The 19,673-nt window shown below is 42.3% G+C and overlaps 1 protein-coding gene across 3 annotated transcripts in view; it reads left to right on the forward strand.

The window, feature by feature from the left end:
- LOC143988774 (thyroglobulin-like) overlaps window positions 1-19,673 on the forward strand; it is a 308,918-nt gene that overhangs the window by 164,892 nt on the left and 124,353 nt on the right. For 2 of the 3 annotated variants that reach the window (XM_077488623.1, XM_077488624.1), the window contains exons 21-23: window positions 3,972-4,187; window positions 4,731-4,946; window positions 5,500-5,715. The exons of the other annotated variant lie outside the window; for it this stretch is intronic. In XM_077488623.1, coding sequence (XP_077344749.1) covers window positions 3,972-4,187; window positions 4,731-4,946; window positions 5,500-5,715 — 648 coding nt within the window. The remainder of the gene's footprint in view (window positions 1-3,971; window positions 4,188-4,730; window positions 4,947-5,499; window positions 5,716-19,673) is intronic. 3 annotated transcript variants of the gene reach the window in all.

Here is a 19,673-nt window from a genome sequence, read left to right on the forward strand (position 1 = left end):
TTTGATTTGGCCACGCAAATATTACGATATGAAAAATTGCAACACCCACCACCTTATTCTCCGGTTCCTCTGCTTTTAGAATATATATGTTTGGGGGTTCTAAGTAATTTTCTAGCAAATAAATCCTGATTTTGACATGTACAGTTGGTTTTATAAAGTCTACATATCCCTGTTAAAATGTCAAGTTTCTGTGATGGAAAAAAATGAGACAAAGATAAATCATTTCAGAACTTTTTCCACCTTTAATGTGAGCTATAAACTGTACAACTTAGTTGAACAACAAGCTAAAATCTTTTAGGTGAAGGGACATAAAAATAAAAAAATAAAATAATATGGTCGCATAAGTGCTCATACCCTTAAACTAATACTTTGTTGAAGCAGCTTTTGATTTTATTACAACACTCGGTCTTTTTGGGTATGAGCCTATCAGCATGGCACATCTCGACTTGGCAATATTTGCCCACTCTTCTTTGAAAAAACACTCCAAATCTGTCAGATTGCGAGGGCATCCCCTGTGCACAGCCCTCTTCAGTTCACCCCACAGATTTTCAACCGGATTCAGGTCTGGGCTCTGGCTGGGCCATTCCAAAACTTTAACCACTTCCCACCCGGCCAATGCACATATACGGCCGGGTGGGAGCCGTCTACTCCTGATAGGACGTTCAGGAACGTCCATCAGGAGGAGCGGGATCGCGCGCGCGCGTGCCCGCGCAGCGGCGCGTTCCCGATGCGCCAGTGTCACCGGGACACGGCGCATCTCAGATCGGCAGGAGGGCTCTGTGATTGGCCCTCCTGATCACATGATGGCCGTGTCCAATCACGGCCGTCATGTGATGTAAACAAACAGCCGGTTGCTAGGCAATCGGCTCCTCCTCTCCTCACACAGAAGTCATCGCTGAGGAGAGGAGAGCAGATTGCTGCAGCCGGCTGATGATCAGTGAGTATGAGCTGTTTTTTACAGCTTTTTACTCACTGATCTTCAGTCTAGTGTAAACACACAACACACCACACAGTGTAAACACAGTCCCCACATATGTCCCCATAACACACATGTCCCCAAAACATACATGTCCCCAAAAAATAAAAACACATGTCCCTAATAATAAAAACATGTCCCCCACATATGTCCCACTAAAATCACTTGTCCCAATGATTATGTGCACACATATGTACGTGATCACCTGCACACATATGTACATGATCATTTGCGTACATATGTCCGTGATCACACAAACCAATTATTATACACTTAACGGAATTTTTTTTACCAAAAACATGTAGCAGAATACATTTTGGCTTAAATTTATGACAAAATTTGATTTTATTGGTTTCTTTTAAAATAGAAAAAAGAAAATATTGTTTTTTTTCCAAATTTCCGCTTTTTTGCGCTTATATCGCAAAAAATAAAAAACGGAGTCGTGAATAAATACCACCAAAATAAAGCTCTATTTGTGCGAACAAAATGATAAAAATTTAATTTGGGTACAGTGTAGCATGACCCCGCAATTGTCACTGAAAGCGCTAGAGCGATGAAAGCTGAAAATTGGGCTGGGAAGGAAGGGGGCGAAAGTGCCCTGTATTGTAGTGGTTAATCTTCTTCTGGTGAAGCCATTCCTTTATTGATTTGGATGTATGTGTTGGGTCGTTGTCATGCTGAAAGATGAAGTTCCTCTCATGTAGCTTTTTAGCAGAAACCTGAAGGTTTTGTGCCAATATTGACTGGTATTTGTCATTGTTCATAATTCCCTCTACCTTAAATAAGGCCCCTGTTCCAGCTGAAGAAAAACAGCCCCATGCATGATGCTGCCACCACCATGCTTCACTGTGTGTATGATGGTGTTCTGGTAATGTGCAGTGTTATTTTTGTGCCAAACATCTCTTTTGGAATTATGTCCAAAAAGTTCAACCTTGGTTTCATCAGACCAGAACACATTTTCTCACGTGCTTCTGAGAGACTTCAGACGTGTTTTTGCTAAATTTGGCTGGGCTTGGATGTTTTTCTTTGTAAAAAAAAAAAAGGCTTCCGCCTTGCCACTCTACCCCATAGCCCAGACATACAGAAGAATAGAGGAGATTGCTGTCACATGTACCGCACAGCCAGTACTTTCCAGATATTCCTGCAGCTCCTTTAAACACTTGCCGCCGCCCACCATCAAATGACAGCTGGGCGGTGCGGCTCTCGTTGTGGGTGGATGTCATATAACGGCCTCCCACACAAAGAGGACATTGTGCTGAAATTCTTTTGCATTATATGTAAGTGGATGTATGCAACTGTATGTTTATTAAATGTAACTGGCTCTAATCCAGTGGTGCCTATTTTGTTTCTTTTTGCATGCTATTGGAGTCCGCTCTCAATTTCCCCCTAAAGGCTTGCCCTGGAACACGGACTTGTTGTCAAAAACACACAGGTTCTCTTTCCCACTTGCTTCCTACAGTTTATTTATTTATTTTTCCTCACCTGGAATTGATAATTACATGGTTTTTGAATGGACAATTAGTCTTAACCATTTCAAACTGAGTAACAGCGCCACTATTTTTTGTGTTTTTACATGTAAACATGGAGATGCTGGTAATTTGCGCTCCTCGCCTCACACTGACAGAGTGTGAGGAGAAGAGAGCTGATCAGCTGCATCTCCTCACAGGGAACAGCTAGGTATGTAATCAGGGCACTGATCATCAGTGCCCTGATTACAATTAAGTGCCCACCAGTGCCAGCAATGATTGCCCACCTCTGACAGCAATCAGTGCCAACCAGTGCCCACAATTGCCACCAATATGTGCCCACAAGTGCCAGCAATCGGTGACCCTTAGTGATGCCAGTCAGTGCTGGCTATCAGTGCTGCCCATGAATGCTCATCACTGCTGCCCATCAATGTCCACCAGTGCTGCCTATCTGTGCCCACCAGTGCCGCCTATCTGTGCCCAGTGCCCACCAGTGCCACTCATCAGTGCTGCCTATCAGTACTCATCATTGCTACATATCAGTGCCACCTATCAGTGCCCATAAGTGTGGCATATTTGTGCCTCTTCGTCAGTGCCACCTAATCAGTGCCCCTAAGTGCCCTCATCAGTGCCCAATAAGTGCAGCCTATCAGTGCCCATCAGTGCCGCCTCATCAGCGCTCATCAGTGAAGGAAATAAATTACTTATTTACATAATTTACTGCCAGAAACTAAGAAAAACTTTATTATTTTCAAAATTTTGGGTAAATAAAACAGGAGTGATTAAATACCACCAAAAGAAAGCTCTATTTGTGTGAAGAAAATGATAAAAATGTCACATTGTTACAGTGTAGCATGCCATTCAAAGTGTGACAGCGCTGACAGCTGGAAAATGGGCAGGGCAGGAAGGGGGTTAATTGCCTAGTGTCGAGGTGGTTAATGTTGCTGTAGGCCTCTTGGCAGCCTTCCTGACCAGTTTGCTTCTCATCTTTTTATCAATTTTGGGGGGATGTCCAGTTCTCGGTAACTGTTGTGCCATATTTTCTCCACTTGATGATGACAGTCTTCACTGTGTTCTGTGGTATATCTAATGCCTTGGAAATTCTTTTGTATCCTTCTCCCAACTGATACCTTTTTAACAATGAGATCCCTGTTATTCTTTGTATTTAGGTATTTATAGGTCACATTAAAGATGGAAAATGTTCTGAAATGATTTATCTTTGTCTCATTTTTTTACATCACAGAAACCTTACATTTTACCATGGGTGTGTGGGTTTTTTATATCCACTGTATGTGAAAAAGGCTAAAATTGTCCCAGGCTGCAAGCGGTTAATTTTAATCAGGGTGTATTAAAAAAAATTATTACTTTTTAAAATCACACAGATATTACAGAAGATTTAGATACACCTTAATAAATTTTCACATAAGTAAAGCCAGATCCTTAATACCTTATTACATTGCTATTGTTTCTGGACATTTAAACACTTACATGTGTGTTCCCTGTAATCTTTTTTCTGTATATGTTGACAGACTTTCCAAAATGCTTGAAGGAACGTCAGGTAGCTCTGGGAGGAGACGAGATAGTGCTAGGTCGTTTTGTTCCTCAGTGTGATGAAAAGGGCAATTACCAACCACAGCAGTGTCATGGCAGCACTGGGTACTGCTGGTGTGTTAATGCAATTGGAGAAGAGATTGCTGGAACAAAAACACCACCTGGACAAACACCAGCTACATGTAAAAAACACGGTAAGACTCATTTCTACAACTTCTCTGCATAATTCTGTAATAAATATATTCATTTATTTACATCATCATATTGATTGACTCAGGAGAGGTCTTTTGGTGAGTGTGGGCTAAACAAAAGCAAGCTATTGTCTTGCAGGCAAGATCGGTTATACTTCTTTTTTCCATAGGCCAAATTCTTGTCCTACGCAGCCCTGTGGTCTCTCTAGCCTTAGAATCACAAACAAGATCAGAAGCCACATTACGCATGCCAGTGCTGAGGGTGGAGACAATTTTCCCACTCTGTATCACTACACTATAACCTTGATTTTGACATGTATGTGAAAAATGCTAAAATTGGCCCACGCTGCAAGCGGTTAATTTTAATCAGGGTGTATTAAAAAAAATTACACAGATATTACAGAAGGTTTAGATACACCTTAATACATTTTCACATCAGTAAAGCAGGATCCTTATTCCCTTATTACATTGCTATTGTTTCTGGACATATAAACACTTACGTGTGTGTTCCCTGTAATCTCTGGTCTTTCCTGTATATGTTGACAGACTTTTCAAAATGCTTGAAGGAACGTCAGGTAGCTCTGGGAGGAGACGAGATAGTGGTAGGTCGTTTTGTTCCTCAGTGTGATGAAAAGGGTCATTACCAACCACAGCAGTGCCATGGCAGCACTGGGTATTGCTGGTGTGTTAATGCAATTGGAGAAGAGATTGCTGGAACAAAAACACCACCTGGACAAACACCAGCTACATGTAAAAAACACGGTAAGGCTCAGTTCTACAGCTTTTCTGCATAATTCTGTAATAAATATATTCATTTATTTACATCATCATATTGATTGACTCAGGAGAGGTCTTTTGGTGAGTGTGGGCTAAACAAAAGCAAGCTATTGTCTTGCAGGCAAGATCAGTTACACTTCTTTTTTCCATAGGCCAAATTCTTGTCCTACGCACCCCTGTGGTCTCTCTAGCCTTAGAATCACAAACAAGATCAGAAGCCACATTATGCATGCCAGTGCTGAGGGTGGAGACAATTTTCCCACTCTGTATCACTACACTATAACCTTGATTTTGACATGTATGTGAAAACTGTTAAAATTGGCCCAGGCTGCAAGCGGTTAATTTTAATCAGGGTGTATTAAAAAATTATTTACTTTTTAAAATTACACAGATATTACAGAAGATTTAGATACACCTTAATACATTTTCACATCAGTAAAGCAGGATCCGTAATACCTTATTACATTGCTATTGTTTCTGGACATTTAAACACTTACATGTGTGTTCCCTGTAATCCTTTTCCTGTATATGTTGACAGACTTTCCAAAATGCTTGAAGGAACGTCAGGTAGCTCTGGGAGGAGACGAGATAGTGCTAGGTCGTTTTGTTCCTCAGTGTGATGAAAAGGGCAATTACCAACCACAGCAGTGTCATGGCAGCACTGGGTACTGCTGGTGTGTTAATGAAATGGGTGAAGAGATTGCTGGAACAAAAACACCACCTGGACAAACACCAGCTACATGTAAAAAACACGGTAAGACTCAGTTCTACAACTTCTCTGCATAATTCTGTAATAAATATATTCATTTATTTACATCATCATATTGATTGACTCAGGAGAGGTCTTTTGGTGAGTGCGGGCTAAACAAAAGCAAGCTATTGTCTTGCAGACAAGATCGGTTATACTTCTTTTTTCCATAGGCCGAATTCTTGTCCTACGCAGCTCTGTGGTCTCTCTAGCCTTAGAATCACAAACAAGATCAGAAACCATATCATGCATGCCAGTGCTGAGGGTGGAGACAATTTTCCCACTCTGTATCACTACACTATAAGCTTGATTTTGAGATGTATGTGAAAACTGTTAAAATTAGCCCAGGCTGCAAGCGGTTAATTTTAATCAGGGTGTATTAAAAAAATGATTTACTTTTTAAAATTACACAGATATTACAGAAGATTTAGACTCAGTTCTACAACTTCTCTACAAAATATTCATTTTTATTTACATTTTTATATTGATTGAATCAGGAGAGGTCTTTGGTGAGTGTGGGCTAAGATAAGCAAGCTGTTGCCTAGCAGACAAGATCACAGTTATACTTCTTTCTTCCATACCGTACCCCTGTGGTCTCTCTAGCCTAATGCTGCGTACACACGTAGCCGGCTATCCAGCGGACTTAGTCCGGCGGACTTCCCGCTGGACTGTCCGCCAGACTTTCCGAACAGGCTACTTGCCCACACACGGCACTTTTTCAGCAGACTAATACGGCGTACTAAGTCCGCCCGACTATCTGCCGTACTTTTGAAATGAACAGACTCGCCCACACATGCGGAGGAAAGCCCACCGGCTGGTGGGAAGAGAACTGTTCATCCTGGAGGGGATTTGGATGTACGGGAGTGGGACCTCTTCTTCTTGGATTGTTTTTCCCATCCAGAGAATCTTGTAAAGCCTGGTGTAGCTGCACTCAGTGGCCAGTCAGGGATCCTGATTTGAGGCAATTCAAAAGTGCCTAGGAAATTAGTCGGGTCTCCAAGGGTGTGGAAGGTGGCAGATTTACCATTCTGGCATGCAAAAAGATGGAAGGGGAATCCCCATCTATATTTTATCTGCTTGGATTGTAAGGCATCTGTTACCAGTTTCAGGGCTTTCCGCATGAGTAGCGTCTATTTTGACAAGTCCGTCAGGAGCATTATAGGAGTGCCATTAAACAGAATGGATTTCTGGGCATGTGCTGCTTGAATTATCTCAGATTTGACGTTAAAGAAATGTATGCGGCAAATAATGTCTCTGGGGTAGGCTGGATTAGGGTTGCGAGGACCCAAGGACCTGTGGATCCTATCTATTTCAAGCGGTGCTTCCTTGGGCTTATTCAGCAGTTGGTTAAACATGGCAGTGGCCGCCATTGTTAAACCTTTGTTTTCCACTGACTCTGGCATGCCGCGGATACGGATGTTATTGCGGCGGTTTCTGTCCTCCTAGTCATCTAGACCGTAGAACAAATGTTGGATCTGATTAGTATGTTCCTGCAAGATATTGTCATGTTCCATGATTCTGGTCACTGACTCTTCCACAGTAGACTCAATATATTTTGGTCATTGAGTAACGAGCAAGCTGGAGTAAGGGGGGGGATAAGTGAAAAACCCTATCAATTGGCTGCAGGTAATCAGAGAGAGGCCTAAGATGTCAATACTCAGCAAGCTCTACGGGTATATTGCTACATTTGTTTATTATAGCTTGAATTATATTACAATCTGGTAATGGGGACATGTGCCCTCTGATTTGCGCAATAGCATGCATTATAATGTTAGGTCCATTGAAGGCAAATTGTAGACTTTTCAACATTTTTTAGATTCAAATGTGAAATAGATAAGCTTGATGTAAATGTCATGGATATGGATTATGTGTGTTTAATATCCCACTAAGCAAGAATTCTGTAGTATGTGATGTACTTTTTAGCATTAGATTAATTGCCTTACACCAAAGTACAGTACATATTCACACATATTTACAAATTTAACAAAATGCTTAAAGGAGTGTCAGGACATTATGCACATGAATGTGATGAAAAGGGCAACTACATATCATAGCATTTCCATGGCAGCACAGCTTACTGCTAGAGTGTTAATGAAAATAACAAAGACATTTATGGTACTAAACTTAACCTGGACAAACATCTTTAACACTGAAAGATTCTAAGGTGTTACATGTAGCGCACCCCCTAAAGAATCACTGGTGATTTTGGTCCTATTTCTGCCTTTATAGTACACACAGCCAGGCACACATCATTTTCTTAATTTTTTCACTTGCTCAGGAAACAGTCTAGGGGTTCTTTTTATGGTTTTTGTTTGATCAGGAACTTGAATGGGGATAAGGAACATAGGATTCCCCTAGTGAACTGTAACCGGAACAACTTAAGCACTCCTCAATTTCTGGCTGTGCTTTACACTGTGCACTTGTGGCTACTCTTCACACACTGCTGGCTGCACTTGACTGTTCCACAGGATTCTTTATATTGATAGTGACCTGCACTTCCTTAGGAGATTGAATACACCACACCGTCACTTCTCCTCAGTAGAAAAGCCACACTCAGCCACAGGATCATTGGTTGCCTCCTACCAATATCCAAAGGCTCCTTCTGGTGAGGGAGATGTAGGCTCACACCTCTACAGGACAGTTGAACTTCTTCCCATCAACTTTTTCCTGGCTCTCTCCAGTGAGCCTTCTCCTGACCCAGTCCAATCCCTAGAGGTTTGAGAGTCTGGACTCCACCCAAGACCCATCAAGGACAAAAAAGGCAAGCGGACTATCTCGGTACAATTTAATTAATTACCAGTCCAATCCCTCTCCAGTGAGCCTGCTCCTGACCAAGTTCAAAAGCTCTTTGGATAAGCCTAGCTGGAACTTCAATGTCTTCAATTTTGTCTAGGCACATCTCCCTAAGGATAGTTTGGAGTCTCATAAATATTTAGGCTGTCTGTCCTGCTCTCCCTCCCACTATACTTTTAGAAGCATTTAGAAGACGGGGGGGGGGGGGGGTACAGATACATTGTTTCAATAAAGGGTAAAAGGTGCCTTTAATTTTGGCACACCAGTCATGGGAAGCACCAACTGAATTCTTAGCCTGATAAATGATTATATAAAAATACTTTTTCTTAAGCCAGTTGGGGCTGTTGGGAAATAAGTGACCTTGTTATTTATAGCTGATATTTTCTCTTTTGTGTATTAAATTCAAAACATGCGTGCCCCAAAATACATGGGTAATCTTTGGTGAATAAAGTGGTTTATTTTTTCATAGCTTAATTCAATGATTTTACCCTACTGATAAACAACTTGTAGAGAATACTTTAAAACGGTCTCCACCCAAAAGTCACTTAGTGGTTAGCCTCGCAGCACTAGTGTGCACAGTTCAAATGTCGTACAGGAGTTTTCTTCAGGTACTCCGATTTTCCCCCACACTCCAACGATGGACCTAGTAGTGTTTTAATTTCCCTCCATCCACTTTTTTACTGTATGTAGCGTGACATCCTTGTCGATTGATGTGGTTATGCATACTGTAATATAAGGTTAATGGACATTACTATGGTTCCGTATCCAGAGCCATCTAGTGACAAAATATGGGTAATGCACTTGTATATTGTTACCTCTGAACAACCCAAAAGACTTATACAGGAAGTGACTGTTTTGATTCAGAAGGTTGACCTCGTTACCCAGGAGTCTGCGTGACCTACCCATGAACACTCTCTTACGCAGTGCATGCTGGGTAGGAGATAAAAAGGGACCCAAATGGCCAATTTAGGTCTCTTGGGGTCCCGTTGCTGGCCTGTGTGGATCTGTGAGGAGGCTTCCTGGAGACAGCTGCCCACAGCCATTGCGGAGCGCAACTCCGTTTGTTTGTGGAGTGACCTGACGGTGCCTGAGAGGCAGTGGCCAGATTGAGAAGGTCCAGCGACACTCATCAGAGCAGTGGAGGACTGGATACATCCAGTGGAGCGGTACAGAGCAACTGGCCCAGCTGATAGAGAAGCAAGCTGCAGTCACTGGACCCAAGTTACCACACGGAGCTCAGATCCAGTTCGTGAGCAGGTTACGGCCCACCGGTTGTTAACCTTTACACGCAGTTAGACTCGCATACAAGCCTCACTGGAATTTGTAGTTCCACAGAGGAGGAGCAGAGCGACTGACACTGAGCAGGTTGGAGGCCCATCCACTCTGGCGCCTCAAGCGTTGTAAATTGGTTATCGGAGCCACATCAGGAGCACCTCAACCTAACTTTTTTTTGTGGATTACAAATCACAAAGGAGTTACTTTAGCTAGCGAAGAAAGAAGATCATGGACTAAGTACTTTAAGTCAGATCTCATTCACAGCTTTTAAAGTGAGGGGAGCTCCCAGGTATTAATCCATATATCCATATATATATATATATATATATATATATATATATATATATATATATATATATGTTTTAAATGGTTCCTATTGAAATATATTGTGCTGTCGTCCTATGTTGGGATGACAGCACAATTTCTGTAACCACCTGTTTTTAATATTCTACAGTAAAAATATATTTCTGGTTAAGTATCCAGTGCTGCGGCATACTCCCAGGGAGCGACTGGGAAGAGAAACAAGTTAAAGAGGTGGTACAAGCATTTTCCCCAGACAAAAAGGCTTACGGTACGACAGTACCGTAACATACAGGAGAAGTTTCAGGAGACCTCCAGTTTGATGGCTGAACGCATCAATGGGTTACGTGTCGCTCTCTGTAGGATCAGAAAGACGGCCAGATGACGCCCAACCCTGGGAAGGTACAGAAGAAACACGCTCCGGGTCGCTTGCAGGAAATAACTATCCAGAAGGATTTCCGCATTGAAGGCCAGATAGGAGAAAAAGGGCAGAAGGACAAACTGTCTTACACCAGCCTCCTACACCGTGTAGAGTTGGGGTTACAGAAAGGATATCTGGAATCCGAAATTAGAGAGGCTGTGATCCATGCCATCAGCCCGGGTTCAAGTGTCAGGGGCATGTTGGAAAGAAAGACTGGATTGGCCCTGAACCAGTTAATGAGGATACTGAAAAGCTATTATGAGGAGGAAGATACCGCTGAGCTGTATCATAGACTGATAAATATGACCCAGGATAGCAAAGAGACTCCTCAGAACTTCCTATTCCTGGCCATCGAGCTCAAGGACCACTTGCTGTCTGCATCAAAGGAAGAAGGAATTGGAGAACACTTTGGAGCCGAGCTAGTTCAAAGGAAATTCCGGAGATCTGTGACTACGGGATTGAGCTGCAGCTGAAGCAGTATTTGGAAGATCTTTCAATTCCGGATGAAGTACTCATTGAGAAAGTAAATGAAGCAGATAAGATGGGAGAGGGACCAAAAACAGAGGAAACTCCAATCTTCTAGCACCTGAAGTGCTAAGGTACAGCAGATAGATGTCCCCTCAGACACTTGGGAACTCAGTATACTGGCAGCAAGCACTGAACAGTGATCATGGTGTTCACCTACTCAGCACCTCCCCGCAAGTCAGATGGGACTGGAGAAATTACTTCAGACCCAAAAAGAAATACTGAAAATTATGACAATGTTGATGAACCGTCTGGTGAAACACCAGACAGAAGAAGTCTCACCACTAAAAGCCCCAGAGACCCCTACCACTAACCGCCCTATGAAACCAGTACAGAGAATCTGCTTCAAATGTGGAGGAATAGGACACATCAGGCAAGTGTGCCCAAGCCCAGTAGCTGAGACAAGGTCCAAACAGTCGGCAGAAAACTTCAGAGGGCCCCAGTGAAGGAGTCAACTGGGCATCCGGTTGCTATAACTGACTCCACACCGACTCCGACCCCCAAAACCTAAGGCAAAAATACAAGCCACCAAGCAGGCCAAAGGTCACCAAGTGGTCCATCGCTTATGTGAGCAGAAGTTTGATTTCTGCCGAGAGGAACTATCCTAAAAAAGTTTGAATTTCTGGCTCTGAAGTGGGCAGTAGTAGACAAACTGAAGGACTATCTGTATGGGGCTGAATTTGTACTGAAGACGGACAACAACCCTCTCACTTACTTGCTCACCACCGCAAAGCTGGACGCCACACACAGGTGGCTAGCTGCTCTTTCGGCATTTACCTTCAGCCTGAAGTACAGACAAGGGGTTGGTAACCGAGATGCGGATGCTCTGTCCAGAAGGCCTCACGACCCTCAAAATCCCTCAGAAGACTGGACTCAGCTTATTCCAGAAGGGGTAAGAGCCCTGTGTGAAGGGACAAGTCGATATGGAAAAGGAGGGGCCAGAGCTGAAGGAGTGTCCTCAGTGGGAGTCCCCCAGTGCTATTGCAATGTCTTCCAGGTTGTACAAGAAGGTCTCCCCAAGCTATCCAGAAAGGATCTCAGAGGAGATCAAGAGGAAGATCCACTGTGTGGGCTGGTGCTGAAGGCATTGGAACATCAACAGTCTGATGTACTGCAGAAGAGCACAAGAAAGGAAGGTAGGCTGTTACTGAAGGAATGGGATCGGTTGCAGTTGCAACAAGGGGTGGTCTACCGAAGGGGCCCCTCTGATGATCTGGAAGAGAAGTGGAAGCTGTTCTTGCCAGAAAAGCACAGAGAAAGGGTACTGATTGCTCTACACGATCACCATGGCCATTTGTGAGCCAAGAGGACTCTTCAATTAGGGACAGGTTCTACTGGCCTTACATGAGGAAAGAAGTGGAGATATACGGTCATTCCTGCCTCTGGTGCATACAATGGAAGACATTGCCCCAGAGGGCTTCCCCAATGGGTCATCTGGAAAGCCAGGGCCCAATGGACCTGGTCTGCATAGACTTTCTTTGTTTAGAATCTGACTTGAGTGGGCAGGGTGATATCTTAGTGGTAACAGATCACTTTACCCACTATGCACAGGTAATTACTACTATCAGCAAGCGGCCACCATTCCAAAGACTCTCTTGAAGAAGTTCTTCGTCCATTATGGCTTACCCAAAAGGATACATTCAGACCCAGGAAGGGACTTTGAGAGCAGATTGATCAAAAGACTGCTGAATCTATTGGGCATACAAAAGTCCAGGACTACTCCTTATCATCCACAAGGGGACTCTCAACCGGAAAGGTTCAACAGGACCCTCTTGAATATGTTGGGCACATTGACTGCAGAGCAGAAACCCCATTGGAGTAGACATATCACTGCAATGGTACATGCCTACAATAGCACCAAAAGTGATGCCACCGGGTATTCACCCTACAGATTAATGTTCGGCCATGAAGCCCGATTACTAGTGGACCTGGCTTTTGGTACCTCCTTGGATCACACATCAGAGACCTCCCATAGAGGGTATGTGGATAGACTGAGAAGGAACTTGAAGATAGCTTATGAGCAGGCCCAAGCCACCTCAAACTCTAGAGAAAACAGGAACAAGAAGAGCTTTGACCTGAAAGTAAGAGTTCAAGATCTTCAACCAGGTGACCTGGTTTTGCTGAGGAATCTAGGCCTCCCAGGCAAACAAGCTGGCTGATCGTTGGAGATCACAGCCTTATTTGGTGTGTAGGAAACTTCCAGGGCTCCCAGTGTATGTATTAAGCCAGAAGGAAACACTGGGCTGGAAGAAAACACTGGGCCAGTGAAGACCTGGCATCAGAATCACCTCTTACCTCTCACTGAGGCAGTTAGAATAAGCACAGAGAAGGAATTCCCATACACATCCACTGATGTGTGTAGGCCAATAACCAGATCGCAGAAAATAGGCATCTAATTACAGCTCCCATCACTTCAGCCAATCAGGTGACCGGTAACCAGACCTGGTGCACCTGATTGGTTGAGAGATGGGTCAGTGTTAGGGAAGCGATTTATTTGATTCCCTAACACAGCACTGTATAAGCAGCGAATGCACAGAAGTGTGCCCACTGTTTACCAATTTGGAAGCCTATTTGAGCCCACGGCTCTAATCAGGATGCCTATTAGGGTCAACAGCTCTAATCAGGCACTTCCAAAAACACCCCTGCCGCTGTAATTCAGATGCCCGGTGCCCAACAATGGGACGGACACCTGAATAGGGGCAATGCATGAATAGGGGCAATGCATGAATCTAGAAGATTGACAGATACAGGTGAGAGGGAGCGGCGCTCCTGCGCTCTCTATGGATGCACCGCCACTGCCCCGTTGTATTTCTCCTGTGTGGGGAAATACCACCATGTTTTACATTATACGTCCCTATACACTGTGTGCCCTATAAAAAGGAGGTGGGCATTAAGGGACAGAGTAAACACCTCCTAAATTTTGATACACCATACATGTGTAAAGGACAATTGTGTGCAAGCAATTTGTTTTTATTTTTTGTGTGCATTGCTGGGCACTTTCACCCCCTTTCTTCCCAGGCCAATTTTTAGCTTTCAGCGCTCTCGCACGTTCAATGACAATTGTGCGGTCATGCAACGATGTTCACACATATACAGCTTTCTTTTGGTGGTATTTATTCACGACTTTTTTATTTTTTGCGATATAAGCAAAAAAAGAGCAGAAATTTGGAAAAAAAAACAATATTTTCTTCTTTCTATTTTAAAAGAAATACAATAAAATCTAATTTTGTCATAAATGTAAGCCAAAATGTAATCTGCTATGTGTCTTTGGTAAAAAAAAATCCTGTTAAGTGTATAATAGCTGGTTTGTGTGATTATGGACAGATGTACACAGGTGATCACGGATATGTGTGCAGATCATCATTGGGACATATGATTTTACTGTTACATATGTGGGGGACAGGTGTTTTACTGTGTGGGGACATGTGTGTGGAGTCAGTGTTTTGGGGACACTATTTTGGGGATTTTGTGTATTTACATTGTGTTGGGACATGTGTGGGGACACTAGGCTGGTGATCAGTGTGTAAAAAGCTGTAAAAAAACAGCTCATACTCACTGATCACAGGCCGGCTGCAGAGATTCGCTCTCCTCTCCTCACTGACAACTTCCATGTGAGGAGAGGAGAGCTGATCACCTAGCAAACGGCTCTCTATTTACATCACATGACGGCTGGATGGACACAGCCATCATGTGATCAAGAGGGCCGATCACAGAGCCCTCCTGTCAATCGGAAATGCTCCGTCTCCAGGTGACACAAGCGCATTGGGATTGCGCCGCTGCTCGGGCATGCACGCGTGTGATCCCCCTCCTTCTGAGGGACGTTCCTGAATGTCCACTCAGAAGGAAGAAGCGCCCACCCGGCCATATATGTGCAGTGGCCGGGTGGGATGTGGTTAAAGAGCAACTGTCATCTCTGTCCTGCAGCGGCTCCTCCTCTGACCCACAGTTGACTCACAACAGTCCTATTCACTGTAATGGGATGGCTGGGGATGCAACAGTGACGCAACAAGGTGAGGGACGTGGCGGCAGCAGGTGAGTGTAGGTGAATATACAGCCTCATACAGATCAATTAATGCATGTTAAATAGAAAACAATCTTTTAGATTTTTACTCCAAAAGCATTTTATTAGAATAAATTTGATAAAAATCAAACAAAAATCTAATTTTTTTTAAATCATTGGTTTTTATCTACTCTGATAACCAGGAACTTACAGTAAGACTGTACAGGTGTAGTGAAGTGATAGAGGATAAACTGGGCTGGGGTGTGTTCCAGGGAGTTGGTGGAGATTTGTGTAGTTATTTTGTGAACCTGTGACCAGAAAGGCTGTATTAGTAAACATGACCACCACATATGTGGTAGTGATCCAGGTTCCCTGGAGCATCTCCAGCAAGTGTTGGGGGTGTCTGGGTGATATTTATTAAGCATAACAGGTGAGTGATAACATCTAGTGAGGGTCTTATAGTTATTCTCCTGGATCGAGACATTTAGTGATGCCTTTGTGGGCAATAGTGAAAATGCACTCCCACTGATCCTCTGTTAGCTCCAGTTGCAATTCCCTTTCCCTTTCCCAGGCTTGGCATGCTTTCCCAGATATGTGGGAGGAGTAGGCTTGTGCAATTCGTTTCGTAACGAATCGAAATTCGGCCGAATTTTGCATCTTAAAAAATAACAAATTACAACGAATACGAAAGAAATATAACGAATGAATTCGAATGAATTTGACATGATTCGAAATTATTTCAACCGCATTCGAAATGATTTCAACATGATTTGACATTATTTCAACCGCATTCGAAAATATTTTGTGACCCGAATTTAGGGCCATGTATCTCGGGGTCACTTGGTGCTAAACACTTCAAATTTGGATATGTTGTAGTGCTAGTATTATTGTGTTTGCATACCAAATTTGGGGTTTCTAGCTATAAGTGACCCCGAGATATGTGGCCCCAAAATCGGGTCGCAAAATCTTATTAGTTATTAGAGCAGAGAATGACATTTTGCGACCCGATTTTGGGGCCACATATCTCGGGGTCACTTATAGCTAGATACCCCAAATTTGGTATGGAGTTTCTAGCACCAAGTGACCCCGAGATACATGGCCCTAAAGTTGGGTCACAAAATATTTTCGGATTTGGTTGAAATAATGTCGAATCATGTTGAAATCATTTCGAATCCGGTAGAAATATTTTCGAATTTGGTTGAAATATTTTCGAATGTGGCCGATTTTTCGAATTCGGTAGAAAACTAAACGAAATCCGAAAACTAATTTAAGGAAGTTAACGAATATAACTAAACTAAATTAATGAATTAACGAATTAAAACGAAATGAAACGAAACAAATTTTTTCCTTTTGCACATGTCTAGGGAGGAGTACGTGTAAAGCATATTATGAATATTTGATAGTACATGCTGCTGGGGTGAGGATTGGGAGCCCAGGATTTCAAAAGGGGAGAGTGCCTGGGAAACCGTCGAATCATGGTTACTGTCATGTAGAAAGTTGCGGATTTGTAAATATGTTCAGTTAGGGAATGAGTTATTAGATGAATTTGCTGACAGCGTGTTTTGATCTAGGAGAGATTTAGGAAATATGTATTTTTTTTGTTAGTGATTGAAATGGATAAGAAAGGCGAAGTTAAAAGAAAACAGAAAGGAGGAGCAGAAAAAGAACGTGAAAAAAAATAAAACTCTTAGAAAAAGCTGCAAATCAGTATCAAAAAGTCAGTAGCTTGTTTAAGATAGTGGCAACAAAGCATGACTTACCACCTGCATCTCCACATAAAGACAGTGGCACTAGCTATAGCACAAGTGGATATGGATACTGATGCAGGTGAAGATATTCACAATAGTACTGGACCTGCTATTGAGCTAGAAACTGATGAAGAATATGAAGAAGAAATTGTGGATGAATCATTAGCAGCAGAAGAGATTCCAGACGTAGTGGGCATTAATGAGGGCATACCTGACACAGTTGATAATAAAATGTGGTTTATCAGACTAAAATCTGAAAATTTGGATTAATTTTTCCGGTTTCATCCATGTCAAGCAAATTTCCATTCTTTTAATTTGAAAAAGTTATATGAGAGGAGGGATGGAAAGAAGAATCACTGGTTGACCTATTCACATGAACATGGTGTTTTTTTTCTGCATAGTGTGTCCTGCTTTAAGTAGAAAGGCAGATATCAGTGCTTTTATTGATGGTTGCTTTGATGAAAAACATATGTATCAGAGAATTGAAGAGCATGAAAAAAACAACCTCCACAATTATAGCTTTGAATCCTTCTTGATCAGATCAAAGAATATGAACATATCTAGTCATTTCTTTGAGAAACAAACAGCCAGAAAGGAGAAAGTGACGAGAAAACGTGCCATTCTGGAGAGAGTGATTGACACCATCAAGTTGATTGGAAAAAGAGGTCTAAGCTATAGGGCAACAGCTGAAGCAGCATATACTTTCGATTATCAAAATTTGGACCATGGAAATTTCCTTGAGATTTTGCCACTCCTAAGCAAACTGTGTTGGGAACTCAACAGATGGAGCTTCTAATATGCAGGGGCAGTACAATGGATTCAGCTCATGGCTGAGTAAAAAAGCGCCTGGCCAGATTCATGTTTGGTCTTATGCACATGCACTAAATCTGGTGATGATGGATATCACAAAGATATCTGTTCAGGCAATATCATTGTTCGGCATTTTAAATTCATGTGTTCTGTTTATCCGTGAATCTTACCGTGAATGTATGGCGGGATAAGTCTCAGGAAGAAAGATTTTGATCACTTTCTGTGATTGGAGAAACAAGATGGTGGTCCACAGATGCAGCACTTACAAAGATGTTTGGTTCATTTAAAAAGTCAAGCCTTGTATGTAAATTTGATTCAGACCATGGCAGCGATATCATGTTTTGATCATTTTAATGCTGACAAAAGATACAAGGCTGGAACTTTCTTAGACTCCCTCAAGAAATTCAAAACATGTATAACAGCACATATTAAATGGGCTCCTGCGCTCTATATGGAATTAGGGAGTAATAGTCTGATTAACTGGATGCCGCAAACACTTTCATGAGTCACCTACTCATGTAGTCAGACAATAAAGAAAAGGGGAGTAGTGTTGAGCTTCCAAGAGGAGTGGAGCACTAGATTAGAACTAAAAGGAAACTTAATTATTAGAAATTAATAGAGTGTAACCTAATGGTGTGTAATCACCTTAGAAAGCTTAGAACCAGCCCCAAAAAACTTTTTTGTTAAAGTTAAACTCAAATATATGTAAATAACCAAGCACAGCGTGGGAAATAATATAACCCCCAACTAAAGTGCTCATATGAATCAAGCTGTGTATAAACAAACACAATTGGATATCAAGGTGCTAAGTGCATCTTATAACTGTGAAACAGATTTTTATCAAAAGTGCTAAGTGCATATAATAAACGAAAATCAATTAAAACACACACAGGAATCTGACTGTGAAACAAATTTGAATCAAAAGTGCTGAGTGCATATAGTAAACATGTGTGTGTTTTAATTGATTTTCGTTTATTATATGCACTTAGCACTTTTGATACAACTCTGTTTCACAGTTATAAGATGCACTTAGCACCTTGATATCCAATTTTGTTTGTTTATACACAGCTTGATTCATATGAGCACTTTAGTTGGGGGTCATATTATTTCTCACGCTGTGCTTGGTTTTTTACATATATTTGAGTTTAACTTTAACAAAAAAGTATTTTTGGGGCTGGTTCTAAACTTTCTAAGGTGATTACACACCATTAGGTTACACTCTATTAATTTCTAATAATTAAATTCCTTTTAGTTCTAATCTAGTGCTCAATTCCTCTTAGAAGCTCAACACTACTCCCCTTTTCTTTTTTTTTTTTTTTTTTAACAGAAAATTTTATTAGACAAATCAGCATTACATTGCAAAGTACAGTAGATCCGATATTACACAGTTGTAGAAAGGAAAAAAAAAAAAAACACCTTCATCCAGGAACCATTCTCAAATCAATAATCCAGCAGTACAGATAACAGGAGTATCCATTACTCTATCATAAATGCAGGACATCCCCAGCGGAACTTCACAGCCATTATGCAGGTACCTGACATTTGCGCGGGCCCGCGGAAGGGGGGGGCCAGGGAGGAAATGGTCGGGAGAGAGAGGACAGGGCGGTCAGCCGGGGGGGGGGGGGGATCACCGCCGTCTCAGCTCAACTCAAAGTTAGGGGGAGGGGGAACCAAGATCAGCAGACGCATCTATCCAGGATGACCAAATTTTATCAAATTTCCCCGGGCATTGTCTACTTTCATAGGTCAGCTTATACAGGGGGAGCACCAGGTTCACTGATTTCCTCCACAAGGCAGGGGTAGGGGGGTCCTCGAGTTTCCATTTCAATAGAATCTCGCGTCTGGCATAATACAATGCGAAGGTAAGGCACAGTTTACAGTACCTGTCCCCCTCAACGTCTGCCAAATGGCTACTCCCCTTTTCTTTAATGTATAACAGCACAGCTGTACTTATTTATTTTTAAAAATACCACTCCACTATCCTTGTACCTGCAAACACAGGGTATGGATATACTGCAGGCATACCGAATGGTGTCAGAAATGGTAGACAACTTACAAGCACATGATCATGATTCTCAAATGATTATAGATT

Source organism: Lithobates pipiens, unplaced genomic scaffold (genome assembly GCF_037356315.1).
Source record: "Lithobates pipiens isolate NorthernLeopardFrog02 unplaced genomic scaffold, aLitPip1_a1.2 Scaffold_18, whole genome shotgun sequence".
NCBI classification, from domain to species: Eukaryota; Metazoa; Chordata; class Amphibia; order Anura; family Ranidae; genus Lithobates; species Lithobates pipiens.